The 15,838-nt window shown below is 38.2% G+C and overlaps 1 protein-coding gene across 1 annotated transcript in view; it reads left to right on the top strand.

Moving 5' to 3' along the window:
* Window positions 1-17: 17 nt before the first annotated feature.
* Window positions 18-15,838, top strand: part of LOC130589021 (autophagy protein 5) — a 32,901-nt gene continuing 17,080 nt past the window's right edge. The window contains exons 1-4 of the mRNA XM_057390124.1: window positions 18-391; window positions 485-645; window positions 5,992-6,119; window positions 12,527-12,605. Of these exons, the coding sequence (XP_057246107.1) occupies window positions 538-645; window positions 5,992-6,119; window positions 12,527-12,605 (315 nt within the window). The 5' untranslated portion in view covers window positions 18-391; window positions 485-537. The remainder of the gene's footprint in view (window positions 392-484; window positions 646-5,991; window positions 6,120-12,526; window positions 12,606-15,838) is intronic.

The following is a 15,838-nucleotide window of genomic DNA, read 5'->3' as shown; positions in this document are numbered from 1 at the left end:
CCCGCGGGGCCTGGCCGGGCCCCGGGTGCCCCCGGCTCTCAGCGCGGCGCTGGGCGATGCTGGGGCCCGTCCTGCGGCCTCGGTGACCCACCCCGGGCCGGTGCCCGCCGCCGCCGGCGAGAGCCCGGCTCGTTTCGGTGTTTCCCCCCGGCTCTGCCCCGGCACCGGGGCCTCGGGGGTGCGGGAAGAGCTGCCGGGTGACTGCGGGGCGGTAACGGGAAAGGACCTTTTGGCTCTGCGGCTGGGGCGTGATGCAGCCTGAGGAAATGCTSATTTACATTTCGCTCCTTATCCGCCATGTATTTGTAGTTAGTAACTTAATTCATCCCGTTCTTAGTACCAACTCATGCGTTTAATGCCCCAGTGACAGCGTTGGTCAGCCTGCAGGAAGGTAGTTATGGGAGRACCTTTAACAAGATGTTTTTTATTTTGCAATCATGCTGACCTGTTTTTTTTGGGGGGGTTGGGGGGGAATGGGTTACAGTTTTAGCTGAAGAACAAAACTTGTCTACATGTGCTTCACTGTCCATTGGAAGAATGACAGATGACAAAGATGTACTTCGAGATGTATGGTTTGGACGAATACCGACCTGTTTCACTCTGTATCAGGATGAGATAACAGAAAGGGAAGCTGAACCTTACTATGTGAGTATGACAAAGGTAGTTACAAATAGTTCAAAGCCGTCTTTATGTTTGTTTTCTTCATTCTCATCACGTGTACTACAGCATGTTGTGAAAAAAAAAAACCCAACTTTTCTTTTTCTCATTCCTGGTAACTTCTGAAAGTAAACATATAACYGTGCTGTGTGATTTCATCTTTCTTCACATCAGGTTGAAAACTTAAGGCTTGTTTCACTAGTGAGACAAACTTTTCACAGATAATTAAGATCTTTGAAAAAATTATGAGAAAGTCAGCAAGTGACTAGATAAAGGGGAAGGCTGTATGTGAGTTTGTATGTTCTTGGATAATGARCAGTCGAAGGGAGAAAACTTGTGTTAATATATAGAAGAAATAGATACTAGAAATAATTTAGTCAGAGATGTACAAAATCTTAAACTTAAGGTTGGTCACCTGTGTATCACTGGCTCCATGGATGACTTCTGCTCATTTTCTTTTCTTTACATTACAGCAGCCATGAGAACTCCAGCTTAGAAGTAAGAAAAGCAACTATAATGGCTAAACAGAGCACTGCCTGAACAGGGTTGCTAGCTGATGATAAAAAAAAGGATGATGGATGTATTTGAGTTGTAACATGGAAGTGCCTTCTATAATGATGTGTTTATTTATAGTGTTCTCATCAGTTTTCATTTTTTTCAGCACTTAATAGGCATTTAATTGAGAAAGAATGTTAGCTGATTCAGTGAAATTCAATTTTGAAATCTAGCCAGTTTATGGGAGGGAAATCTTGAACTTCTAGTTTTTATGGGATTCTGAAATTCTTAAGTCTTATCCCATTCCAGACTGAATAGAATTTTTTTTTCTGTGTTCAATAGCATTTTTGTGTCATCAGATTCTGATTTGCATATGTTGTTTTGAAACCTAATAAACCATTAGTGCTTTTTGAGCAGTAATAGTGCTCATCTTTGTATATTTTAGTTTCATCACTGGTAAAAGATAAGCACTTCTTATTTGTTGACCTGTTGCCAAATACATCTAAGCTACCTACAAGTCTCAGACTTTAATTTACATGTATGAGTTAAAATAGGTTTGCATACTTTGTGTAAGGGCCACTTAAAAAGGATGAGTTTAAGTTTAGAGGCATGCAGCCTTGATCTGTTCAATATTGGCGTGGAAACCATGCAACCACGTTATCTTCATGATGTGGCCAGCTTTCTAAGTTGAGATAGTTTTAAGCTCGTAGGATTTCTTTTATTTACTCCRTGTAAAGTGTGCACAAGAATTCTCAATGTGTGATTCTTTCTGCAAAATCTGGTTACTCACAGATGATGGTTCTAGAATTTTAGGTTCTTCATTTTTCGGTTCATGTTGGAGCTAACAGTAGAGTTTTGCATCTTTGAAAGRACCAAGGATTTATAACAGTAAAAGGCAGAGTAGCAGTCAGGATTTTAAATCATAGTATAGTTCTCATAGTTTCAGAATGTATCTGCTTTGATGTTTTTGTTCAGATCTGGAGTGCATTTGAAGTAAATCTTCATCCTTTCCACTTCCTGTGCCCAGGTTAGCACCACTGAGCAGTCTGATTGCCCACAGCCGAATCATTTTCATGTGAAGCTGAAGCAGCAGATGGGCTTCAGCTGCTAATGGACATTCAGTGTATGGGAGCAAATTTGAGCTAAATCAAAGTAAAAGAACATCAAACCCCCTAAAATTCTGGGTGAGGTCGAAAGGCACTCAATATTTCCAGCCCTTGACATCAGCACTTTGTCTCCTCTTATGTGTTAGCATAGATATAACCTTTGTATTCSTGGCTGCCTTTCATAAATGGAAAGGCTGCATGGGAAAGAAACACTGGCATCATTAAGTTGAAAGAGGATAAAGAATTCTGCTCTGAGGAACTTGCTTTATGAAGGATGGCACAGACTTGGAGGGTTAGACAAACAACCCAGAGTCAGTGGGGTGGATTTTCGTTTGTTGTGAGTGGTGTTACAGGAGAGCCCTTTCTGTCAGTTGGGTTAGTGCAGCACAGGTGTGCTGCATGTGTGTATCACCTTATGGCACTGCTGGGGGTAGGACAAGCAATTTAAAATTACTTGTCTATCTTTGGGAAAGAGTGGTGACATAAAGACTGGGCAGCTCCGGTAACACTCTGTCCTGTGTCTTACCTTTGTCAAGTCAGGTAGTTACTGCAGTTACGTTAGAAATGGATTAATCAGTTTTCTTTGGAGTGTTTCACACAGTGCTCATGTTTTTAGTGGCAGTGTATTTAGGAACAGTTAGGTTGAAACTGCTTTTGTTGCTGATTTTTCCTCATCCTAAAAATGTAATACGTTTTATTTTAAAATTGTATGCTGTTTGCTCTTGGTGCAAGTAACAGTTAGAAAGGAAAGAAAGAAGTATACAGGAAGAAGAGATGCATTGGCTGAGACTTGTCAGGTATATAAAGGACAAAATGACAGCAAGATAGTCTTAGAATGAAGCTCTGCCCAAGGGACTACTCTTCAGTTTGCTTGCTGTCAAAAGTGTTACTTTGTTAAGATGTCTGTAAGAGTGAGCACTGTGAAGCCATTCCACGTTAGGATGCTTTGTTTCATCTTCCTCCACGCTTCGTGGTCAGACCAATCCAGTTCTTGTTAAATCTGTAATTTTTCTGGGTTTGTGTGTAAAAATTTTAGTTTTGCATGTAAAAATATTATATGCTCTGTGGAGCAGAGACATATAATAAAAACCTGTGGAGATATCTGGAGAGGTACTCTTTTTACACAAAGCTATATTGCAAGCATTTACTTAGGCATTAGGAGTTCTTTGTATTTCATTTACCCTTCTGGTTAATAAGAAAACATTCCTTGTTATTGTGATTAAATACTGTAGCAATACACAGTATACAAAAAGAAGATGTTGTGGTTTGTGTCATTTTAGGGATGGCGTTTAGGGATGGCTGTGAGGACTTACTCTGCTTGGTGACGTATCTGGAGATTTCTTTGATGAAGAGAACTCATGATCTTATTTGTTGTCTTTCAGTGGGTGGGGAAGCGATATTAAAAGGGGTGACAAAGTGAAAATGTCTTTAAACTGCTTTTAAAGGTCTCACTTAACAGATTTAGTATACTGGTAAATCTCCTAAGATAGTTAAAGCTGGAAAAGTGGTAGAATTTGATCCTTTCATTTCTTCCATGGAAGGGGAAAACTATAGCAAGGTAAAACAAGTGGGGGGACCAAACAAAGAGTTTAGTAGGTTCTGCAAATGCTYAGCATCTCTGAAAAATAGGTAATCCTTGTTAACCTGATTAACTGTCAGGTTTTGTACAGTTTTGCAGTTTTTTGGGAGTGCTGGCCACATTCTGTTAAATTCAGTTAAATACCATTTGGTTATTGTCTGTGATCTTCAATTGTGTTGAAGTAGAAACTGGGTTCTTTCACAATACAAACTGAAGTAAAATATTTTACAGAGGAAGTTAYGCAGTTTAAAGGGCTAAAAGTGTCAAACACTGTTGCAATAAATAATGGTTTGATATATTTATCAATTCCAGCATGGCTGTGCTACATGCAACAGACTGAAAATTGGCTTTTGTAACAGTCCTAGTAAGTCTCATCACACTATACCAGCACTAATTTAACTGTAAATATTGCACAGAAATAACCTGAAATTATTACCAAAAATATATAGGTTTGATTGGTGTAGCCTGGACTGCATTGTCTCAAGAATCATCAGTGAAAATATGTGGCATTAGATAAGTAAAGGATAAAATTAATGCTGTTGTTCAAGTTATTAAAGTACCAAACAATTCTCACTTCAGTGTGTACATAACGTTATTGAATTTGAGTTTGTTTGCCTTTTAAAAATTGAGGCTGTTTTGATTACATTGCTCCTATGAAACAAGGTAGAAACAATGTGATGATGGCAATAAAAGCCGCATGTGGAAAAATAAAACCATATGGTGCATGAAAGATGGAGCGTTAACTGACAGGATGACTGTGATAGTGGTGAGACTTGGTTTTATGTAGTTTTATATAATTGTAAAATTTAGCTGTGCCACAGATGTAACTTGATGCAGCATTATCAGAAAGATGAATCTGTTTTTGTAAGAACTTGATGTGTTCTYCATACTCCTTTATGAATTGGGTATTTACAAATTGTAGTATCATGGCCAAAATATTATCTGATTTACATATCAAAGTGTGGTCTAATTATTGGAGAAATTCTAGAAGAATGTTGCAGCAGAGATCAAGTTTTCTCTCAGGCAAAATATATCCTTACATGATTTGGGGATGTCTGTATTTTAGACATTCACTTAGGGCCTGACATTATTCATATGCTATAAAGAAAATAGTTTAAGAAACAATACTGGTTAGGAGGAACACTGGGAAATAAATGTTTTTCTAAATGTGCAAAATGCAATCTGTGTATACCTTAGGCCTGTCTATTTTATTAATAATTATGAAGCAGAACTTTACAGGATGAATACTATTAATTTAAAATGTTGGCTCCAAAGTGAATTGATATTTTACATGGAGGTTAATCTTTTCTCATTGAGACACTGAAAAGCATTGTTTGTTAATGCTTATGGATTGATTTATYTTAAGTAAATGTGCCACACAGTCATCAGTCAATGCACTGATTGATACAGAGTGCTGAACCACTCCCACTAGGCATGAGATTTTAAAAAAACAACATTGCAAATAAAAATAGCGCAGTGTTGTGATCTGGGTAGTGTAAGCTTGAGAAAAAAAGATAGTATATGACAAAGCTGTGAGATGGTGTCTTTTTTCACTAATAAAACACTGACAGTTTTCTTTCTGATTTTAGTTGCTGGGTGAAGGTTAAATAGTGGAAGAACAGTAGTCTTCACTAATAGGTTAAATTGGCAAACCCAGTGCAAAGAAAATGGAAATTGTCAGCTATCGGAAGTACAAAACACTTAGAAACCAAACCCTTAAGCATCTAGTTTTCTTTTTTTCCCTTGTGCAGGAATTTCCATTTTCAAATAATAGCTGGTGCATGTTTGCTYATTCTTTTCAATAAGAACTTAGAATCTCTTCTTACATGTTCATGTGAAAAAGGTTTAATAATTCATTATTTAAATACAGAAAAGCAGAAATTGAGGTCCACTGTTCTCTCTCCCACCCTATTGAAAGAGTCAAGTTTACATTTTTTTGTGTTAATGTATTGGATATTCCTGCATCTTTTGAGTWCATAATTTTGTAGCCTTTCTTTAGCTATTAGTTAATAAACTGTCTAAAAGACMTCTTACATTATAGACAGGAAAAAGAGAATGCTAACTGAATTTCGTTTATGAAAATGCATACTTGTTACAGATTTTTGCTAGTTTAGCGTATTTTATTTGTGATTAAAGCTTCTATATTTTTTTCAGTTGCTTTTGCCAAGGATAAGCTACTTGACACTGGTAACAGACAAAGTGAAGAAACATTTTCAGAAAGTAATGAGGCAAGAGGAAGTTAGTGAAATATGGTTTGAATATGAAGGTACACCACTGAAATGGTAAGTTGTTTAACTTTGTACTTTATGAAGTGTATCATGTAGAGAGTTCCCAGGTTCAGCACGGTGTCAGTAGTTTTCCYAAAATAATCACTCCCTTGGATTTCAAAGATGGGGAAAGAGAAGGAGGGTAAGAAAAGCATGTCTTTTGGGAAAAACAAAAGAAGGTTTAATGTTGAACATATATTTTAATTATTGTGATTAAATTTTTACTATATGTGTAAGACAGAGGTGTTGTGCTGTGCTTACTATTTTGTTCTAATTGTTTCCATGATTCAGAATGCCTGTGGYTTTAGCTTTACCATTGCTTGCAGTAGAATTGCCAAATAAATCTTTCTTTTACATATTCCATCTTCCTAAAAGATGTCCGATAACATAGATAGGAAGTAATATTTCTGGAGTGTGAGTGCTTATATGCTTGAAGGTAATAAAATATGAGTACCTTCACTTTTTACTGGTGTGACATGTGCTTGCATTGTAAAACAATCTAATATTGATCTGCAAGCTTTTGTTGAATTCAATTAGTTCAACTTTACTGAACTAATTGCTGTTGATTCTGGTTTTATTCTGTTCTATAGTGTATTGGAACGGTCTTTGTTTTGTTTGGTCTTGGTGGTTTTTTTTAGTTGTTGGGTTGTTTTTTTGGTGAGAGGTTAGGGACTTGGACTGACATTGTTTCATTTAATTAATTTTCATAAATACTGTTCGTCAGGTTTTGCTTCTTCTGCAGTTAAAGAGTTTAAAGCAAATACTCTTGAGAGCTTCAGTGTTTGCTAGCTCTCTATAGATAGCATAAGCTCTCCGGAAGGCATTTAGTATTTTGAATGATGAAGAGATTTTTATCTCTTTTTATTTCCTGTATCATAATAGGAAAGAAAACTACCAGTGATTTTTTTTTAATCTTGCTGAACCTGGATTGTCTTGTGATTTGTAAGCAGCACATCATGGAGTCCGTGTAGACTTGGTGACACAGAAGATCTCTTCTAGTCTGTTTCTTTTACACCAACTTAGTGTAAACCTTGAAAATATGTAAATAGAAATTCATAAAAACTAGCTTTTAAAATTTTCTTTTATAACTGACTGGCAACAGTAGCTTTAGGCATCTATTTAAATTATGTGGAGTTTAACAAGGAATGGTTTCTTACGTGCCACAGTGACCTTGAGTCATGAATGTTTTCTGAATAAACAGCAAGATACCACATTTATCCCAGTGTGTTCATAATCCCAGGTAAATATTGGTAGGAAACCAAATTTTTTCTGAAGTTGTAATAAGAAAGAGAGGCTTTGTACTTCAGCCAAAAAGAGATTTTCCGTAAGTTTTCAAATACCATGATATTGAAACTATAATAAAAAAATATATAGTTGTAGAATATAGGTATACAGTAAAAATATAAATTGTAATTCTAAAATTAAGTGAAGACTTTCTAAATTAATTAAACAGATAAATGGAAGTAAATAGTGTAATGATGATCTGCTAATTAAAGTTCTGATCTTTCAGAAAAGCTGAGCATATTGAGTCAGGAATAGCTCCACTGATTTTGGTGGAATTGCTTTTGTAAGGAAAATGCTGTTTGTAAACCATTGTTTTAGGAGAATGATAATCCCGTAGAGAGCCAAAGCTTCATCTGGGGAAGACCCAAACACCTGAATTGAGAATTAGATTGAGYTAGTAGTTTGTAGAGAAAGAATAGTGAGCATTAATGTTTAATTTTTTTTAGCTATGACTTCTGCATTCAGAGACAAATAGAACTTGTTAATAATGTTGCTCATTCTAATTATTTACTTTGCCCTGTGAGATCATATTGCTTACAGCCTGTGCAGTCTATACATACTTGGGATGAAGTCTCTATCAGTTCATCTTCCACTTTCCAGTGAGTTTTTGAAGGCAGTCTGAAACATAGTTTCAACTTCACACTCAGGCAGCGTGAGCCACGTTCTTGAAGGAGGAGGAAGCTCTCCAGATCTGGAGTTAAAGGGGCTTGTGTTCTTTCTCTCACTGAGGTGSTTGGTCTTTGCCTGCAGGAGGTGTGTGCTGGGGGAAGGTCTGAGTCACCAAGGTAAGGGGTTTCAGGAAGAGGTTAGGAAGGGAAGGGTTCAGGAAGGGTTTTCAGGAAGACTGTGCAGCATTAGAGAATTAAGAAGGAAATGGATCAAATCTCAGACCATCCTGCAGCTATAGAAGCCTAAACCTACAATCACACTTAAAGAGATGTAGGTGAAGACTGTGATTAGAAAACAGTCTCCTAAGATTTGGAAGAGCTAGAAATTTATGATTTCTTGTAGCAAAAGGAATGTTCCTTCTACACCTGCATTTCTGTAAGTACAGCATAGGTTTGGTGCTCTGGCTGCAGGTGAAGGACTGAAAGTGCTGTCCAATGATGCATCTGATGTGGCTGAGCCTGAATTATGCAGGGGCACCAGGAGGAAACAAAAAAATCAAGTCAAAAGTCTGTATTCTGCTTACTGTCCTTTCTCCAGGATTTTTAACTCTGCCATGTCATGTCACTACAGCCAAAGCCGCCACTGATTATTATATCCAGAACTCTTTTGTCTTAATAAGTAACAGATTATCTCTTCTTCATCCAGTGTCTGTATCAAGCAATCTTGACTGCTTATGTCTYACTGTGTTGCTTTTCCAGCAGATGTCAGAGATTAACAGGAACCAGGGTCTGTGATATAGACACTGACTGAGTTGTCTAGAGAAGTATTTATCTATTTTCTCACCGGGATTGCATGATCTGCTGCCCTTACTAGTCTCTCCTCTGTTCCTGAACCACAARAACTCAACAAACCTGTTGTATGTCCCATTAAGTTTCATGCATCTAAGCTGCTCCCTCACGTGGAAGACAACCCTCTGCCCTCGTCTGCCCTACCTGTCTTTACTAWGCCGCTTAAATCTGTCCTTCCACAGCAGTATTCCAGTTGTGCAAGCTGTCTCACTGTGCCTCAGGTAGCCCAACACTCTCACAGTAAGGTCTATGAGATACAATGTCACGGTAATGTGGTACTCTATTTTTTCCTGCTTGGTTGTCAAGCTGAGCGCTTATGTAGATATTTCTGCTGGGCTCTCTTTTACCTTCTTTTATCACTTTGACATTTCCCTTGTAGCTGTCACCTTTCACCTATGCCCATTAATTTCTATTTATCTGTGGGTTGTTATTCACAGTCCTGTTGTTTTTAATCTAAAGCTCTCATAAGGCTGGGCAACCTGAAGGCAAAGATACTTTTGTATGACTTTTGTGGATTCCATCTCTCCCTAGCAGTCCATTATCCCCAACAGTGTCCCGTGTCTGTAAAAACCAAGTGSTTGTTGCATCAGCTGCGTAACCAGCTCGACCTGCAGACACCTCTCTGAACCAGTCTCCTTTAATGGCAAAAGTGTGGAGATGCCTCCTTGCCCCTAGAGTTTGTATGGTCCCTTTTGATACACTCAGGGTTCCCTTGCAGCACTTAAAATTTGTGCCTATGTGGATAAACAGCTAGGCCTAATACAAGCAGAGGACAAGCCTTGCCAGTTTGCAGTTTTTTAACAAGCAGCAAACCTGTGCAGGTTAACAAGTGAAGTTGGTGGATGGGGCTCTCTCCCGTGTAGGATAGAATCTCCTTGTGCTATGGGTGCTTCTTCTTGTGGGTGTGCTGTTCAGACAGCTCCAATGCTTCCTCAGAATTTCCAGCCTCTTGTCTGCCATTGAGGCACTGCCAGTGGGTGGAGAAGGAGCCTGCCCTCTCTTGGCCAGAGGGTAAGGAAACTTTTCTGTCTGACCATCCAGGAGCTGCTTTGGCAGTCACACACTCAGACCACCTCAGCTGGGACTGAGGCCCCTTTGCATCAGGCAGCCCCAGGGAGTTGATGAGTGCCTTGTTTGACTCTACACACCCCACGCCCACACAGCCAAGGTTACCTTACCAACCTGACCTTTGATTTTCCATAGCAGAGCCTCAGACATCTGGATCCGTAAAAGACCTTAGTCATGGTGCAACAACARAGTAACAATTTGAGCTGGACGGCTCTGAGGAACGACTCTGAACAAAGGAAACTGGGGRCTATTATGTACCCTCACAGTCTATGCATGTGATAGGCTGGGGGTTTTCTGCTGGGTCAGTGGCTCCTGCTCTGTCTGTGACTATCCAGTTACCTGGCTGGGCCAAAAGTCCTGTGCCCTTTGTTATACAAAAGGTCTGCAATGTCACCCAAAACTCAATCTGCAGCTGTCCACTCTGGTGTATTCCATAATACCAGAGTTCACACAACTCTGRTCTTCCCCATCCTGTGAGTCCCCACTGACCACTCCAATGACTGCTGACTCTCTCTCCAGGTTCTCATCTCTGTGAGGTCTTGGTGAAGATGCCATCAATCTTTTTATCTTCCCTGATCCTGTGTAGCCCCCTGACCTGCAGCTCCTTAATTTGGTGACATAGCTCCTCACTAATGTACRCCTCCTCTAGGCAAGGATGTTTCCTCTGCTTATCCTAACGCTCAGGAGAGGTCCCAGGCTCTCCTGTCAGGCTGCAGCTCTCAAGGTCTCAAGCTTTCTCAGGAGCCCTGCCTGAGTGATGCCGCTCTGTGCTGGAGTGTTTTTTTCAGCAGATGCTAGGGCATGACACCCTGTAGCTTGTTTTCATCCTGTCTGAGCACTTGCACATAGCCTTCAGTGTTGTTATTGTCCCTTTTGTATGGGTTGTGTTCTAGCCCTGGTAACTGTAGGTGTCTCTTTAGTACCAGCTGGATGGATGTTTGCCCCTTCCCATTCACAAATTAATGGAAGACAAAAARTCAAATTACCATTTGATCCAGCATCTATCAACTCTGCAAAGGATAGGGACTTTACAGAAGAAATCTGTATTGCATGAACTTCATTTTGTAACCTAAACTGGGTAGAAGATATAGAGGTAGGCCAAGACCTGATTCAGGAGCTTTTGTGTGTTTTTGGTGGTTTTTTTGGTTGTTTTTTTAATTTTTTTTTTTTAAGTAATCTATTTCATTGTAGAAATTGAAAGGAACTGCAARTCATTGTTTATGTTGAAAGCTTATGTTCATTAATTACTAAATCTGATTTTTGTTACTGAAGTCACCTGGAAAATTACTCCTTCACAGGACTCTTGCTGAGTGCCTGCTAAATGTTTAGGACATGATGAGCAGTTAGTAGTAAAAAATCACGTGATAAAAACTTGAGCATTAGCAGTGAATCAGGATAAATCTGGATATGCATTCTCCTTATTCTCAGATATGCTCAGGAATTATAGTAATAGTTTTCTGATCTTCATTTTGCTGTTGTGAATTTGTCTTAGCTTTGGGATGGCTCACCCGTAGAGGGTGCTAAAGCACTGTTGTGTGAGAGTTTCACTGATGTGGAAAATGGCTTGGYGCAGGTGCTGTTAAAGCAGCGCTCTTGGTTAGTGCTCTTGGGACTTTAAAAACTTATGTGCGTGCTTGGCTCTGTGACCTGTAATCAGTCCTGTTTGATTCAGTGAAACTACTGAGTTTACAGTTCAGTGTGTTTTTATCTGTTTGTAGGATGAAAAGTCGGTGAGGCTCTTTGGGTTATGATTTTTGAAAGATAAGAGAATGGTTCTGGGTATGATGAATGTTAAAAAAGAATATTAAAAATCTTGCCAATGTCTGCATGTGAGAACAATGTGAGAAAACTAAAGGAAGCTTTTTTTTACAATGCCTGCAGAGGTTTTGTGTGTGTGATATTCCATATACTGCAAGGGGCTGTGTATTCTAATGAATTTAAGGGAGAGAAAAGCTATGAGACAGAAGTGAATATTTGGCAGAAGCAAGCTTTTTTGTGTAACTCCTTTAATCTGGAATACGATTGAAATAGGAAACTGCAATTAACTTTTTCTTTCCCTTTCATCCTTTTAAATTTGATAGTAAAGATACAGGGTTAATCTTGATCTATCCTCTTTAAGCTCTTTTACAAATATGTAGTTCTTTCACTTTTCTACTTATTGTTTACATAGATAATATCAGGGATGTATGAGAGGGTGTYAAGGGTCGGTGTGGTATAAATGCAGGAGACTGAAGCATCTGGAAGCATTTTCTGTCAGACCCAGCTATTCCTGGTCTGTGCTTCTTAACTAAAAATATGTTTTGGAAGGTTCCACRAAACAGCTAGGCCACTTAAGGCTATTGCAAAAGTAGCAGTGTTTTGCAGGCACAGCCTGGAGACCATTGGTTTAGATATTGRACATGTAAATTCCAGACTTGATTCTGCCTGTCAGTCATTTAAATTGGCCTGTRTAACTTTTCTAAGTAAGCAATAAGGAATTCTAATTGTTTATCAGAATTAATTCTAAGGAATCAAACAACTATTTTATGTGTGTGTAAATGCAGGTATGCTAACTGTGATATGTAGAATTAAATGTGCAGCTTCTATATTAAATTAATGTCTTTGCMTTTTTAGGCATTACCCAATTGGTTTACTCTTTGATCTCCATGCATCAAATACAGCCCTTCCTTGGAGCATCACAGTGCATTTCAAGGTAAAAGTGATATCAACACTTTTTTAAGAACAAGTGAGCATGAAGATTGCATGACATTTGGAAGCTAGGAAAAGGCTTCATAACTATTTTATAAAACAAGTGAATTGCATTATTTGAAAGGGACAATATCCATTGTTCAGGAAGCATATAAAGGTTTCTGTAAATATGCAGCTATTTTCCATGAGATTCAGTGTGCTTTTACTGGACTTTCCTTAGAAAATTATTCTATTATAATCTCAAAATCCAAAGTGGTTTTTCAAGATAAGTTGTGAGATTTACAATATAAGAGAATTTTCTATAATGTTTTTAATTCAATTGAYTTGAGTTGTCTGAAGACTGGGGAGATTGAGAAGTGCTCATCCTTTYAGGGATACATGAGCATGGACATGAGATGCTGTAGAAATCCTTGAAGTCAGGGAATGTTGTACTTAACGTTGGTCCCTTTTAGACAACTGAGTTAAATGAGTTAGGTCTTGTGACAGCTTAGTCACAGGAGAGACATTATTTTGATTATRCATTGTAAAACCATTAGGTATGACTTAATAGCACTACTGATCTTTGCTCAGAAGGGAGCTTATGCAGGGTTAGCTTTGGTGCAGGATTCTTGCATGCCCTGAAATGCATTGAGGCAATAATTCCAGGTATGTTTTGAAGTCAAACGCACAACTACAAATCATGATATTCAACTTTGAAATGTCAATTTCTCCACTGAAATAGAAACAACGCAATAGGAACATTGATCTGAAGGACAACACTATGTTAATAGGCTTGACTTTAGTGTGTGAGAAATTTGGGTGAGATGAAAAGCATATTGGGAAGCACACATGTTCAATCTTTTCTTTGAAACAATTCTTCCCTTGAAGATGTTTTAGAAAAGGTTTTTCTAAGGGTAGTCTGATGCTTTTGGAAGTATACATTCTTACGTATTTCTGTATGTTGAATCTTTTAAAGTGACTGACTGAATGGATCTGAAGTTGGAGATGTTTTTGAAACCATTGTAATTGCTGTACTTGTTTGATAAATGTCAGACTTGGGATGAGGAAAGTTCCAGACTGTTCTAAAGAAAATGTAGGGCGTCTAGTTTCATAAATCATGGTGTAATTGTTACGTTCTGAGAGCTCTGCAATATTAACAGTGGCAAGGTGTAAATGTTGCCATCACAGAGTAGAGGCATCTTGAGAATTAAGTTGCAGCACCACAGTGCTTTTTAATTTCACACGGAACATAAATTTGATTTTATTGTCCATGTGTTGCTGCTTGCCAAAAGATCAGGTACTTTAAACTTTTCTCAAAGGTTTACATTAAAGCTCAGAAATAATTAACTGCTAAGGTAATATTATTTTAAAAGTTGATGTATTTTAGTAATATAATACCATGGAGTTAGCACCTGCATAATATCTCTTCYTATTTTGATGTAATCTGAAAGTTTATTTAAAGAAAACCCCTCTGAATCCTTGAAGTCAAAACACAACTGAAAGATATCAAAGTATGTCAAAATATTGAAGAGGTTTTCATGTGTTACAGTTTCTTACAGCTGAATAGTTTAGGTGTGGGATTTCTGACTAGATTATTCTTTTCACTTCTGTGTAGTTTTTCTTCAAAGAGCCATAATTTTTATTYGGCTTAATTAAACAGTGTTAGATTTTATGGTGTTTAACTTTTGTTGTCGTGGCTGTCTCCTTTCTTCTACCAGTGAATGCAGACAACAACAGATATCCCAGACATCTGTAAAGAGTGTTTTTCAACTTCTTTTTAAAAGCCAAACTACCCCATCAAGTTTCTTTGTTTGAAGTTAAAAATATGGAAAAAGTTTATTTCTGTTCAGCAGTATACAATAAAGTAACATTAATTGTATCTTGTAAAGTTGAAAAACAGTGGCATTAAATAGTTGTAGATGGATGAGGTTGAACAGCATACTGGGATCTGAGAGTGATGAGCAGTCACCATAGAAGTTGCTTTTGTTACTTAGGTGTGGCTTTATGGGAAGGAGAGAAATTCTATCCGTTACTCTACAGCCTGCTTAACATTGTTCATGTTCTCAGTGTGGTGACCACCTTTCCAGATTTTGAAAGTAGATAAGAAGTAATGAACTGCTCTGGAAATGGTAGCACTATTGGAGGAGAAGAAATTGTGTGTGCTAGGAGAAAGGCTGAAGCCATTATCTGCTGGTGCTTGCCTCTCCACCCATGACATGACGTACAAGAGGAGTGACACCATTTGTCCTTACTTGGCAGTCATTGTATTTGTGGGTTTTTAGGTGAAAATTGGGTCAGGTGGAGTGAAAAGCAAGTAGTTTTCCATGTAGCATATGGATAAATTGTAGAACTGCTAGGAGATATTGTGGAAGCCAGAAGTATACATGTTGGGGTTGTTTTTAAATTAATCTATTTAGAGAAAAGGCCACCGGTGGTAACTAAACACAACTACATAGAKGTACCCCCTGCCACTGGATACATTCTTTGTAGGTTTTTATGCCCTGTTTTCTGTAAATGTAGTGTAATGCAAGTAGACTGTCACAGGATAAACAGATGTTTTGTGAGCTAGAACTGAGAGATAAATATGGGTGGAATGGAGTTATGAAACCAGATTGTTGAAATTGCCTGTGATGTTTTTGGTACAGTTTTATGCTAGAGGTCATTTAACACTCCTGTCTGTACAGACAATACCTACTTCTTTGTGACCAGTTCTTGCTGCAAGGGTCTACTGGTATGTGAAAATAAAAAACAGAACTCCTTGAGCTTTCTAAGAAAATTGGAGTCAACCCTTAGTAATATCTCTTTCAAAGATACAGGACATGGAGGGAGTAAGAAACCACCAACAAGAGTACTTGAATTAAGGCTGYTTGTGGCATCTGTTAAAACTTTTTGAAGATCTCCTAGTTGTATGGCCAGGGGTGGCTACAGTTTGCTTATGATTGTCACTTTCTTCAGGGAACTCAGTGAAGTTATTTATGATTGATCACAGTTTCTTCAGTGAAAGAAGAATTTTTTTTTAAATATATTTTTTTTACTAAAAAAAATATAAAAAAATACAAATGTGAATACACATNGAAAATTGGAGTCAACCCTTAGTAATATCTCTTTCAAAGATACAGGACATGGAGGGAGTAAGAAACCACCAACAAGAGTACTTGAATTAAGGCTGCTTGTGGCATCTGTTAAAACTTTTTGAAGATCTCCTAGTTGTATAGCCAGGGGTGGTTCTGGGCGACGGGGCCACAGGTCACACAGACA

The sequence above is a fragment of the Malurus melanocephalus genome, unplaced genomic scaffold (assembly GCF_030028575.1).
Source record: "Malurus melanocephalus ecotype Western Australia unplaced genomic scaffold, MMel_1.1 scaffold_23, whole genome shotgun sequence".
Classification (NCBI taxonomy): domain Eukaryota; kingdom Metazoa; phylum Chordata; class Aves; order Passeriformes; family Maluridae; genus Malurus; species Malurus melanocephalus.
The sequence above is the reverse complement of the archived record's forward strand: the minus strand, read 5'-3'. Positions and strand labels throughout refer to the sequence as shown.